The sequence below is a fragment of the Netta rufina genome (assembly GCF_964035555.1).
Source record: "Netta rufina genome assembly, chromosome: 1".
Lineage (NCBI taxonomy): Eukaryota > Metazoa > Chordata > Aves > Anseriformes > Anatidae > Netta > Netta rufina.
The window spans coordinates 152249289-152261632 of record NC_140123.1 but is presented as its reverse complement, the minus strand read 5'-3'; the positions used below and the strand labels follow the sequence as shown (position 1 = coordinate 152261632).

At 38.2% G+C, this 12344-nt stretch overlaps 1 protein-coding gene across 1 annotated transcript; it reads right to left on the bottom strand.

Annotated features, from left to right (window-relative positions):
- Positions 1 to 2102: 2102 nt before the first annotated feature.
- Positions 2103 to 11895, bottom strand: NCF4 (neutrophil cytosolic factor 4). The gene is made up of 10 exons (XM_084306017.1): positions 11723 to 11895; positions 9896 to 9980; positions 8393 to 8546; positions 8027 to 8097; positions 7069 to 7196; positions 6025 to 6082; positions 4314 to 4412; positions 3427 to 3557; positions 3271 to 3336; positions 2103 to 2510 (listed from the first exon to the last, which is right to left on the bottom strand). Exons 1-10 carry the CDS (start codon positions 11752 to 11754, stop codon positions 2282 to 2284), a joined length of 1053 nt encoding a protein of 350 aa, XP_084162143.1. The 5' UTR covers positions 11755 to 11895; the 3' UTR covers positions 2103 to 2281.
- Between the last annotated feature and the right edge of the window lie 449 nt (positions 11896 to 12344).

Genomic DNA, 12344 nt, shown 5'->3' with positions numbered 1-12344 from the left:
CTTTGGGACTATCAGGAGGTGTGCAAATAAAACCTGTAAACAAGGGGGTAAATACATGAATTTACTGCATGAGCAGAATTTACTTTTCATTACAGAATAAGGGCAGACAAGAATCCTCCTGCTCAGACTTTAAAAGGCTAGTAAGTTTATATTTATTCTTCCTCCTGTTTTCCCAGCAAACATTTTCATTCCCTTTCCTTCTTCACCCAAACAGCTCCTCCATCTTACAAGAGACTTGCTAAGCTGCTGGTTCCATCAGAGGATCTAGCTGTCAGTGAAAATCTTCAGATTGCTCTGTTGAACTCCAGGAAGAAGTACCAGGCAATCCTGTACACCAGAAGCTTTGCGTGCATATGTGCCAATTAGTTTTCGGATGTACAGTGAGGTCTCCTGCATATCACATGATACAAGATTACTAACATTATTATTGTATTATTATCACATTGTTATCGTATGTATAGACATATCATATGTGTATCAATATATCATTCTATCTCCATCCTAAAACATATTGCTAAAATGCTTTTAAAGTGGGAAGTTACATTTTATAACATTTAAGTAAAATAATGTCCACTAGAGCCTTCCATCATTGGAAAAAGGAAGACAACCTATGTCTCTCATGAGTATACGTTATCTAGCTTTTAAATTTAATATATGTGGATTCTTCAGGCAGAACCTTTGTACCTGGAAAACAGATGTGTCCTGCAGCATGCTACAACTCTTTGAAGAAAGAGCATTTTCTTATTCAAGTCTGTACAGTATTGGTATACTGCTAGAACTCTGCACTTAATGAAGTGTCAAGTCAGAAATGATTTATGGATCCTGGCATAGTAAATTATATGCTTATTTGTAAATATAAATTACTTCCATTATTACTAACACAAATATATGCATGAATACAGGACTACAGGTAATAGAATATTAAAGATTATGTATAATAAATAAGTTTATGCATATATATCAGGAAGAATAATAAAAAGAAAGGGGAAAAAAAAAAAAGAACAAGCTTAAGGGATAAGTCACCTTAAATATTTCTGTTATCGTTGAAGATTTTGTTACCTGACAGCATTAAAGGTAACATCTAAGAAAAGGAGAAAACATAATTTTGACAGTTTTTGGAGGGGTAGGTTGCTTATTCATATATGGTTAGGTAACTGTTCACCAGTACTTCCGGATAATTACCAGTCTTACCTTTTGTCTGTACAAATTATAAGAGCAGTTCAAGGTCAAACATTTCTTTTAGAAATGCAATGTAATACCACAGAAAAATATTTGAAAACCCTTTTTACTTCTTACTTTTTACTGATTATGTCTATACAGGATGATATCCTTTTATACCATGACTGCATGGTGTTTTTAAAATAGAGTATTTTAGGTTTCATACACTTTACATAAAATGTACATTATTTGTAATTCTAACAAGCAGAGGTAAATTTGTTCAAAAAAAAAAAAAAAAAAAAAAGTTAATTGCATGACCATTAAAGAAAAGGTGGAAAGACTTTCTTTTTTTATTTCAGTAATGAACCCCTGCTTAAGAAAATCTAAGTAACATTTCAACTCTTCCGAATTCTCTCTCTTTCAAAAAAAAAAAAAAAGAATTATTTCACATACACCCCCAAAAAAACACTCTAACAAAAACTGATAAAATAAACACATACGCAACTTTATTTGTTGAAGAATTCAACACAGCAATTTCTTGTTCATTCTGTTTTGCAGTGAGGTGTTAGAAAGCAGAAGAAGAGAGACAGAGAATAAATTACTGTTTGGATAGGCATCACAGAAATTATCGCAAAATATGGAAGCAAATAGACTGTACAATTGCAAGAAGTCTGAGAAGTCTGTAAGTAGCACTGAAAATGTACTAGATTTGATTCACAGAATTCAAAATATTGGCCAGTGGAAAGAAGAAAGCAAAAGTGGGCTGTAATTTCTTCACTGAAATTAAAAACAAGCTTTCTTGATGCCTCCAAAACAAACTCTCTCTGTCCAGTCAGACTCTCATGAGACGGAAATAATTACTGCATTCATTAGCAATGGCACACAAATATTCATACCAGCAAGTGAAAAGAAAGTGATGGTGGTCTGAAGGAAAAAAAAAAAAAAAGCTTATGAAGACATTCTAGGCAAGGAATTGGCTCTGGGAACAAGGATGGCTGAAAGATAATATACTACTGTTACTCTTTTCAAGCTCACTTCAAAGTCTTGCTAAAGGAAACTGTCTGCTGAGAAGAATTACTGAAGGACAACATAGCTACCTGCAGGAACTTCTACTCTACATCAGTCATGTTGCTCTAACTGTGTAAATAGCACCCATTTCTGGACTTGTGTTGTAGACACTGAAGTCATCTTTGTGAGTGATGTGCAACTTCCAAGGGAACATATGCTTCTCAGAGGGCTTGCTCCTGCTCTGAGACACCATGAGCTCAATGTCCTGATCAGAGAGCAGCCGGATCAGATCGCCATCAAGGTCCCGGTAATTCAGAACAATGTCATCTTGGTCAAACTCCCGCCTGGTAGAAGAAAAATTGATTGATACCAAAATCAAGGAATGCCTGGCAGGTGATGCCTGATGAACAATATACTGGCAATCTAATTAATTCTGCTAAAAGTCACATTAAGCCTTGGGTGTTTTGGCATTCTTGATACAGCTAGTACTAGAAATCATACAGCTGCATTCATGCTGTGTTGTATTTAAGCTAAGAAGCCTGTCAGAACTATCTTCAGTAACTCCATACACATAGCGTAATTACTCTGTATGATAAAATCCCCATGTATACAAGTTCACTATAGTTACTCCCCAGTTTTGCCTACTTGTGGTTGCCTTTTTTGGGGGGAGCGTAGGTTAAGAAATGGAAAAATACTGACACAGGTGTTCTATTACTACTATTTGATGTTCTAACGTTTTGATGGTCAACACTAGCTCAATCTAATTCAACACTAGTTTAACAGGCGTTATAAGATGTTGTCCTGCATCCTGAAGAAGTGTATTAGACAAAAGATCCTTGCTTGGGAGCATGGCTCTGATCTTAGAACAAGAAGTAGAAATTTCTATGCAGCACAACTGAGTTGGAAGTATATAGCATACGGTACTTGCTGACAATCCCAGACGGCTCTTGGCCAAGACAAATTACAAATTCTTTAGAACACTTCAAAAGTGTTTCACATTCAAAACAGGGTGATGGCCAAGTAGAATGTACAAAAGCTAGGACTGAAAGGAACTTGAAAAATGTTTAAATGATATTAAATGTACAACTACCTGCTTGCATTTACCTTATCAATTCCATGAGATCGTTGAATAATGGAATGCTGCTCAGGTCCTCTTCCACTGAGATATCCCTGTAACAAGAACAAATCTAATCATTGCATATCATGAATAGAGAACTATTGGCATGTCTTCAGCAGTAACCTGGAAGACTATTTTATTACCTGATAGTGCTTACTGTCTCATCATGGTAATAACAGCGTACTTTATTCACTGTGTCTTCCTGCTGTGGTAAATCTTTTATGATTTTCACAAAGGCACATGGGAAAATCCCAGTGGTATCATTAACTGTTCCCTGGAAAGACAGGAAGGGTTGGTATGAAGAATGCCACACCATTTTGGCCACAAATTATACGTTCTGGAATTCAATTAATTTCCATGGAAACAACAGAATTTTTATTTATTTATTTTTGTTGTATGCAAGAATATAAAGACTATGGAAGTGACCTGATGTCACCTCCATAGAAAGATTATACAATTGTGTAGCCAAATAAATACAAGGCATAGGAGTGAAACTGTGTGTAAAAAATTAAAGTCAGATGGTTACTAAGAAAGGCTGTGGTGTGTGAGCAAGCAGAGATATCATATCAGCAAATACACAGTATGTTTTCCTCATCCTTTTTCAGAACACTGCTGCATTTCCTATGTTCTCTGTAATCAGGCTGACGTGTGTTGTGGTATGAAGCATGAAGTATGCAGCAACTCACCCTGAGGCAAGAAACCAATTAATCACTGAAATGGAGTTTCCATCTCCTTTCTGAGGCTTTTTTTTTGTGTGTTCTAATCACTTCTAAAGAATTCAAAAACATTCCAGTGCAAGCAAATGCAAAAGAAAACTGAAGTCTAACAGGCAGGAAGTTTGTAAGCTAAAACCATCATGGAATGAAACAACTTCAAGTTTGGAGTCAAATATTTATTCCTGACAGTGACACCTGATTGTGATACAGTCTCCTCTTGAAAGAAGGAGAAAGGTCTCAAGGACTAGGATAGCCCTTCCTTCTCATGTATTTCAAGGTATGTAAATAATTCAGTACCACTATCACAGTCTTACCTCCAACCAGTCTTTGTTTACTCTGCTGAGAAGATAGATCAAGTCTCCCTTCTTAAAGCTGAGCTCTAGTTTATTGGTTCCAGAAAAATCAAATAGTGCCTATGGAGAGCAGCAACACAAATTATTAATTCATAGAATTATAAATGTGAATCTTTCTTTCTATTCTGTTCTTGAGATGCACAGAGTATAAACCAGCAAGATAATATGCACTTTGTCATCACAGATTTATTTCTGGGGTAAGGTCATATATATGACTGGAGTCTACAGTTCTCACAATTTCTTCTCCTACTCAGCACAAACAAAATTGCTTTGTGGTAGTAGTGAAAGCAGTAGGATAAGTATGGCTCTGAAAGGGCTACAGCTAGTAGTGGCAAGACATAGAGCACCAGAGAAATAAAGACGTTGAAAACATGTAAGAGCAAGTAAGCCAAGAGAGCTGAAGACAACTGGCAACTTGAAAACATGACAACTTGAACTCCTGAGAATCGAAAAAATGTGTATTATTTCTGGTTGCAGTGTTACAGCTTTCTGACTTGCTGCAAAATGCCACAAAGAGCCGCAAGTCTAACTGCTCTTTTTACATCTAGCGTTCAGGCCCGTGTGCTGAACTGAGCACTTTGGGGAAGTCTGGGAAACTCGTGCGTAGTTAAAATGGAACTTAGGTGCCCCCTTCAGGAAAATAAATAAATAAATAAATAAATATTAATAATAATGAAATGGAGGTAAGCACATACAACCACCTTAACAAGATGTTCTTGAAAAATTAAAATTGCTGAGTTATCAAAAACATTCCCCCCATTGTCCATCAGGAACACAGCAACCATTTGAATGCTCTTATAAAAGCAAAAATGAAAAGCTGTTCCTTATCATTCTGTGTTGCGATGGCTCTTTTGGTCTTGTCAATGCCAAATTTCAGAGCCTAGTAGGGCTCTCTTTACAACATTCCTAGTTAAAAAAAAAAAAAAAAAAAAAAAAAAGCTATCAAGCTAGTAGTTCGTATGTCTATTTAATAGCCCTTTCAAAAACCTTTATTTCATCTACAGAAAAGTTTTGGTGGGTAGATTAAATATTAACAAAAGAATACATAAAACCCAAGAGATATGCCTGATCCAAGAGCTGCTATCATCAGTGTAAAAACAAAACAACATCAAGGCAAATGCATGTTGTTTATTAACTTTACATGAAAATGTCACGTGCTCCAGAAAGTGAGTCTCTGCTCAGACAAGTGTAGTGGTTGCAAGGCAGTTCCACATGCTTAATAGAAACACAATTTACAGCAAACGACACTTATAGGCACTTTTCAGTAGAACCCTTATGTTACAGAAATTACTAAGATGCCTCACCTGCAGAGCTTTAATACATGTGCTAAAGTCAATGAGACTGAAGCTTCTGCTTGCTTTAAATTTACTTTATGGGTATCACTATGTATATGTGGACCATTTGGCAGTGAGTTGTACATGTCTTTCAATTTTGAACCTCCTGTCATTCTGACTTCACAATGACTCCTTCTTATTCATTTAAGGAGAAACAGAACGCTTCTTTCCATCCCTTATTTCATTCCCTATTGTGAAAGACAATTGGTTTCCTGTGCTGATTTCACTTTCCCTTTCTTCCCCAAGCTCTAATTAGGAAAGACATCTTGATCAAAGAGATGCCAGAGCAAACCAGAATTTTCTCTCCTATCCTGTGACAGGTTGTGCAGAGTACTCACCTCAGCCCGAGGAGTTGCCATCCGGTCCAAAACAGGCAGTTCGGGTAAAATGCTTTTACTAAAGACAAAGGAGACAGCAGGGAGGTATATTTGTCTTTCTAGTCATCAGAAATACTACATGGTCAGTACAGCATTCACGTTTTCATTATATACAAGGCAGGCAAGCCTCATCGCTGGAGGATCACTGCATGAGTGTGTGCAGCATTGAAGTAAATAGATATGGATGCAACAGCATTGCCCTAGTTCTCTGTTTCAGTGCAGAGCAGCAGCAATCTGATGATGTCTGCTGCTGAGAACAGATGCAATTTTCAATACAGCCAGTATGCCTCTTCCACAGCATTGCTCAGTCCCTTTACTCTACCTTCTGGGCATTTCTGTTTCTAGCATTTATGGCACTCTGTTCAAAATCTGCCATTATATATACACCCAGGAATGCATGCACACATGCAGGTTTTGCACAGCTTGTGATAAGTGAAAAGGAATCATGTCCATCTTTGATGTGCTGAAAGGAGAATTAATTTCTCTGAAGGGTAATGAAGTAAAACGTCTACTTAGCAAAGAGGTACCAGTGCTGGTATGTAGGATAGGCCCTTGTTTAGACAAAGGACAGGAACAAATTAAATATTCAGTTTCATTTAGTGTCTGAACCAGATCTCATTGATTCAGTGCCAAAACTCATGTTGACTTTAGTGGTGCAAGCCTGTCTCCTTAAGTTTGGCTTGTATATTCTTCAGATTATAACAGATATTACCATTCAAGGATTATCAACAGATAGAGTTAAAGAGCATTTTTTTAAAAAAAGCAGGCCATAATTCCTCAATTTGGAATTTTCCTTTTGATGCAAATACCAGCTACGCTTTAAAAATTTTAGATTTTTGTAAGCAAGAAATAGCATGTTTTCACTCTCCCCCAGAGATGCTCATATTAGGATTTCATGGATTCACTCGGGAAACACAGTAGTGATTGTCAGCTCTCTTTTCTCACAAAACTGGACAGCATCTCTTACATCAAGCAATGCTGAAAAAAAACATGTCAATCGCTTACACTCGGCGTGTCCGTGGGCGAAGCCGTCTCAATCTTCTAGGCACCTGTTCACTATCAAAATCTGAGTGGTAGAAGAACAGCCGTACCTCTTCATCCATCAACACCCAAGCGGGTAGGCAGAGTAGGTTCTGTGCCAAGAGCAAGTAGGAAACAGAGTAATAACAGTGGGAAAGATCAATTCTCTATTTATTTACAAGTACCAAATATGCATCTTTGACCTACAGGATCATGAAGGATATTCATTACTGCCAGAAATCTCCCTCCTCTCCCTTCTCACTCAGCAGGACAAGGCTGAACAGCTGACAGTTTCTCCTGTTTACTCATGGAGTTGGCCAATGTATCGCTTCACTCTTTGTGCGCCTGATTTACTGCAGGAGTAAATTATTCCTGGCGTTTCCCTTCAGAACATGAATGACTGAAGGAAAGAGGGCAATCTTAAGTACTGGAAGACTTGACCTGTGCTTCAGACCATTACGGATTTAACATCAGGGTTTCAGTTAACCCCTGCACACAAATAATTTCTCTCCTTGATGTTGCTGGCTGTCTTCACTGTGGAGCAGGTAAATTCAGAAGTCCATCCTGCTTTGCTAGTCTCTTAGGTGCACTTTCCAAACTCCATATTCCACACTTACTTAACTCCTTATTCACACAACACTCTAAGATTCACCATTTTCTCACACATCTTGGTTTTGTTTGTTTGTAAGGCTATCTATCCAAACACGAAGGCAGGGAGTCAGCCTTTGTGAACGCTGTACTCCAGCAGATCCCTACAGTCTGAACAATCTGGCGACTAGGACTGCAGATTGTCCCACAGTGTGGACACTGTGTCTTCCAGAAAAATGGTACAGAGAGAAGCATGTACCTAGGGCTACGTCAGTAATGTCTCTCTCAGCTGATTGCAAGGGGTGATTTTCTACAGTGCTTAGTGCAATCTCTACCCCCAGGAAGGAAGCTTTACCTTCATGTAGACGTTTAGGATAGGAATCCTGCTCTCTGCAATTTCTTTTTTGGCCCCAACATAAACCTTCCCTAGAAAACATTAAACAAGTGAAAGTTATTAAAGAAAAAATAACGGAGGCTGTCACAGAAATGAAGCAATCAAGAGAAAGTAGGATCTCCAAGAAAATAGGTATTATCTAGAGGATTTTAGCTTTCTAAATGAATTTTACCACACGTGGAGCTTGACTTCTCCAGCTTCCACTGCTGAGAACTAATTCCTGTCACAGCTAGAAATCCTGTGTACTTCCATACAATGCACTCCTCTTAAGGACAGCCTGGGACTGACAAAGCTACTAATCACACAGATTTGGTACTCGCAGCTTACCTGGCAATATGGGGAGTGTGCAGGTAAAAGGGCTGCTTTTGCTCTCTGCCCCATATCTCTCCTCTAGTTTGGTGTGCAGGGCATAGAACTGACGATAGCGTCGGAAAATCAGGTATCTGCCACCACTTTTAATCTTTACTTCAATGACAAACAACTGAAACAGAGAAGGGGGACTCAGGCTGACATTCAGACTTATAAATACTTACAAGACAAATATGAGGCATACAGTAGGCACTGCTCCAGTGGTGGGAATGTTGTTTTAGGGGCAAAGTGAAAAGCAATGCTTCAGTTAAGCATCTGCACAGTCAAGTACTAGAAAATAACAAGTTAGCACCGGACAGTGTGGCATATGTATGGGTCCAGCTTTCCCATGGATCATGTCCCTGTGGCTGCTTTCTATTACCTGATCTTAAAAGAAAACCTGGAAGGACTAGATGTTACTTTGTGCTTACATACCTTCCCTCAGAGAGGGGCAAAACATATTAAGGAGGTAAATATAAATACTGCCATTTGAAATAGAATGAAGACACTAAAGAATCAAAGCCAATATTTTGTATAGTAAGATGCTTTGAATGTCCAAATCTATTGACAGAAGTCTAAATGTCTTTTTTTTCAGATTTTCAGATGAGAAAGCATTCATACTTCTCTTTGACTTTTAAGCACACAATTTCAGAAATTATGGTAAATGTAATCTGACCAAAAGTAAAACCATATTAATAATAATAATAATAATAAACATAGTCCTTTTGCTTCTTATGATCTCCCTCCAACCCTGATAGTATTTGTTATCTCTCACCAAAATTGCTTGGCCCTAAAGTAGCCCCTGATTTCCAGGCACTGAACTCTGAGTCATGTTGCAGCCACATCAGTTGGAAACATAAAGGCAGAGTAACAAAACTTCACTACATTCCAAAGTAAAACCTGCATACTTCAGTGGGAAACTTTTATGAGCAAAGTCTCCAGCAAAAGAAGCATAGTCTGTAGAAGTCGGACTGAGCTGGGCTCATCCAAAACCCCTCTTCAGAAAATCTCATATTGCTTTTCCCTTCTATTCCCTTCCTGTGTGCTTTTCAATAACTCATTGTAAGATCTAAATATGGTATCAAAGACACACTACCTTTTGTAGAAATGGCAACATCCTAACTTGACAGTACCATAGAAAAATTAAGCCAAGACCCTGCCCTTCTACCCTCTTTGAATTAATTTTCCCACTCTCTTCACCAAGCTTATAGCTCTCTAACAGGAAATAAATCAGAAGTTAGTTAAGAATTTAGAAACCGAGCAATATTAGAGGACACCTCTGTCAGGTTTCACCAAGTAAAATAAACGTTTATACTAAGTTTGTGATAGATTAACCTCCATTTCAGACAAGTTAAGCACTCAGAAGCTTTCAGCATGGAACTACTCATTACAAAAAGCAGCTGCACCAGTTTAACTGCATCTTGCTTCCCACAACCAAACCAGTTGAGAGCATATAAAGACAAGATAAGTCTCCTTTCTTACATAATAATTAGTAAAGCCTTTCTTTTCTTCTATATCTGCAATGTTAGCTGAAACAGGTACATCATCTGGAAGCTGGTCAAAATCACTGTGAAGCAAAAACAAAAGATTTAAGTTACTCATACTGTTAGCCTTTGGAGGTATCTATGCCATACATAACAAAGATTAGGTGGCAACATCACATTATCTAGTGTCAAAACCAAGAGAAACCCATGGTGTCCTTCTCTTCCTTTGCAGGACGCTGAGTTCTGTAACTTCAGCCCAAGTCAGCAACCTTCGTGGGAACTCAATGAGCCTGAAAAACAGCCCTACTGCTGCTGGGCTTGCTCGAGTAGCAGGACTACAAAACAAAAGTTTGAGCTGGTAAGCCTTTCCTGTTATATGTGATCAACCATTTATGCATTCTTAATCCTTCCTACAGCATTTAGTAGGCTTACAATTACAATTCAGCAGTACTGTTTTTTATTCTTAAGATTTTTATATACCGTGAGTTACGCTGTTACTATTACTGCATTACATTAGGGAATAGAAAACAGATCTGAGAAAAGAGTTTGTTATGTTACATGCTGTAGAAACTGTCAGCATAAAGGCAATTCGTAAAAACGTTATATTATATGTGTAAAATGCATACAATATAGTTTGTAAATATAAAATAAGAAACAACAGAAGGATAAGCATAAACAGAAAAAAGCAAAGAAAAAAAGATATAATACTGTTCTACATCATAACTAATGGTTCCTGCACCAGCTGTCAAAATGTTGCCAAGTTTTCTTGTAAACTTCATGGTAAGGTAGACCTTAAAGTTGTTTTGGAAAAAGAAGGAATAGCCTAGCAAATATTTAAAAGTAGACCTTCCAGCCACAGTAGATAACCTGAAAAAAGCACAAAGATACAAGTTTGGAAACTTCAAAAGTGCATGGAGGAACACATGAAAGTGAGCAGGGTTAGAATGAGCTTTTCAGATTCTTAAAAGTGAATATGAACAGATTGCATCTGAAGGAAAAGAGAAGGGAGGATCCCTGAAGGAACACCGAAAGGGTAGCCATATCACCAGGCTCTCACATTTCTTGTCCATACCATCCATGCAATAAAACAGCACGGATTGGCAGATGCTGTTTCCTCTGGGACCTCCTCCTTGGCACAATATCTTTGACAAACAGAAGACATTCACCTTTGCTTCAATCTTATGTCATGTTAGAGTGCTACTTAGATTAACATTTAAGTAAAAAGGATTAAGAATGAGATAGAGAGAAAAAGAAACTGCAAAAAGGATCCCCTAAGGAATGCCAAGCTGAAGTAATATTACATTTTTATGATCCTACAAAAAAAAATGCAGCAGTTGGCTTAATATATTCTGCTATAAGAATATCCCAAGCAGGGATTTCCACAAAGTGTAGCCTATCAGAAGGGCTGATGTAATGATGTGAAGTCTTGCAATCACTTGCTCTAGGAGGAGAATAGCATGAATCAGCACCACCCACAATACCCTAAATACCACCACTTACTGTGAAGAGGGATGTGGTTATGGAGATCAAGAAATACAGCTAGTCATATCACAAACACTCCTAGCAGCAACAAAAAAAAACAGCGAAAGGGAATCTGTTGGCAGCTATAAAGAGGACAACAACTCATTATTGTCCTAGGTAGTGAATATTGCCCAGAAAAGATGAAAGAAAACCCACTCCAACTTAACAAATGTTCTGCTCCACACTAAGAAACCTAATAGTCTGGAAGCTATGATAAGAAGCAGCCTGTTAGAACCATCAAAATTAAATGCACAGATCGTAGCAGTTACATGGAGGCTTGTGGGAGGAGGGACAGACATATTACCTCTTTTCTCGCAGCTGTCGGGGAAGAGACATGCTTTTCAGCTTCCTAAATCCAGATGGCTAAGCTCTGTTCCTCTGCTTCTTAGGCAGTTCTTGACTGAATGGGATGAGCCTGGTCAAAGCATTTCTCCCTGTGTGAATCAAAACTCCTCTGCAAGGCCTCAGAGATCTTTTTTTCCGATCTTTCAGTGAGTTTCTTCTGTACTTCCCCTCCCCCAAGAAATTGAGGAAGTACTAAAGAAAAAAGTCATAGAGAAAGGCTGTTTTGTGATGTCTGTCATGTATCGGAACTGCCACAGTTGAGAAACCAAAAGTCCAACAAAAAGCAGAAACTGTGAGCCATTGTCTTCCCCTGCAGAGAAACACTTGCCTCTGGAAAGCCAGTATGAGTGGACTCAACAAATTCTGTTTTGTCGCAGCTTTAATGACTCCAAGGACACATCTACACTAACAGTGCTTGTAAGCTAGGATGAATACCTCTGATGCCTTCTTAAGCCTTTGTGATTCCCAAGGATCCTCCCTTCCATGGACCAAGAGCGAGGAAGTGGAGCTAAAGAATAAATTTTCATTAGGGAACAGAAAGGATGGTCAGGAAATTCAACCTTGTCAGTCACATGGGTACC

Coding starts and splice junctions, on each gene's coding strand:
- NCF4 (XM_084306017.1), bottom strand. CDS start 11,754: ATGTCTCTTCCCCGACAGCTGCGAGAAAAGAG. Junction 4,413..6,024: donor TGGCAACTCCTCGGGCTGAG/GTGAGTACTCTG, acceptor TGCTCTCCATAG/GCACTATTTGATTTTTCTGG. Junction 3,558..4,313: donor TAAACAAAGACTGGTTGGAG/GTAAGACTGTGA, acceptor CTGTCTTTCCAG/GGAACAGTTAATGATACCAC.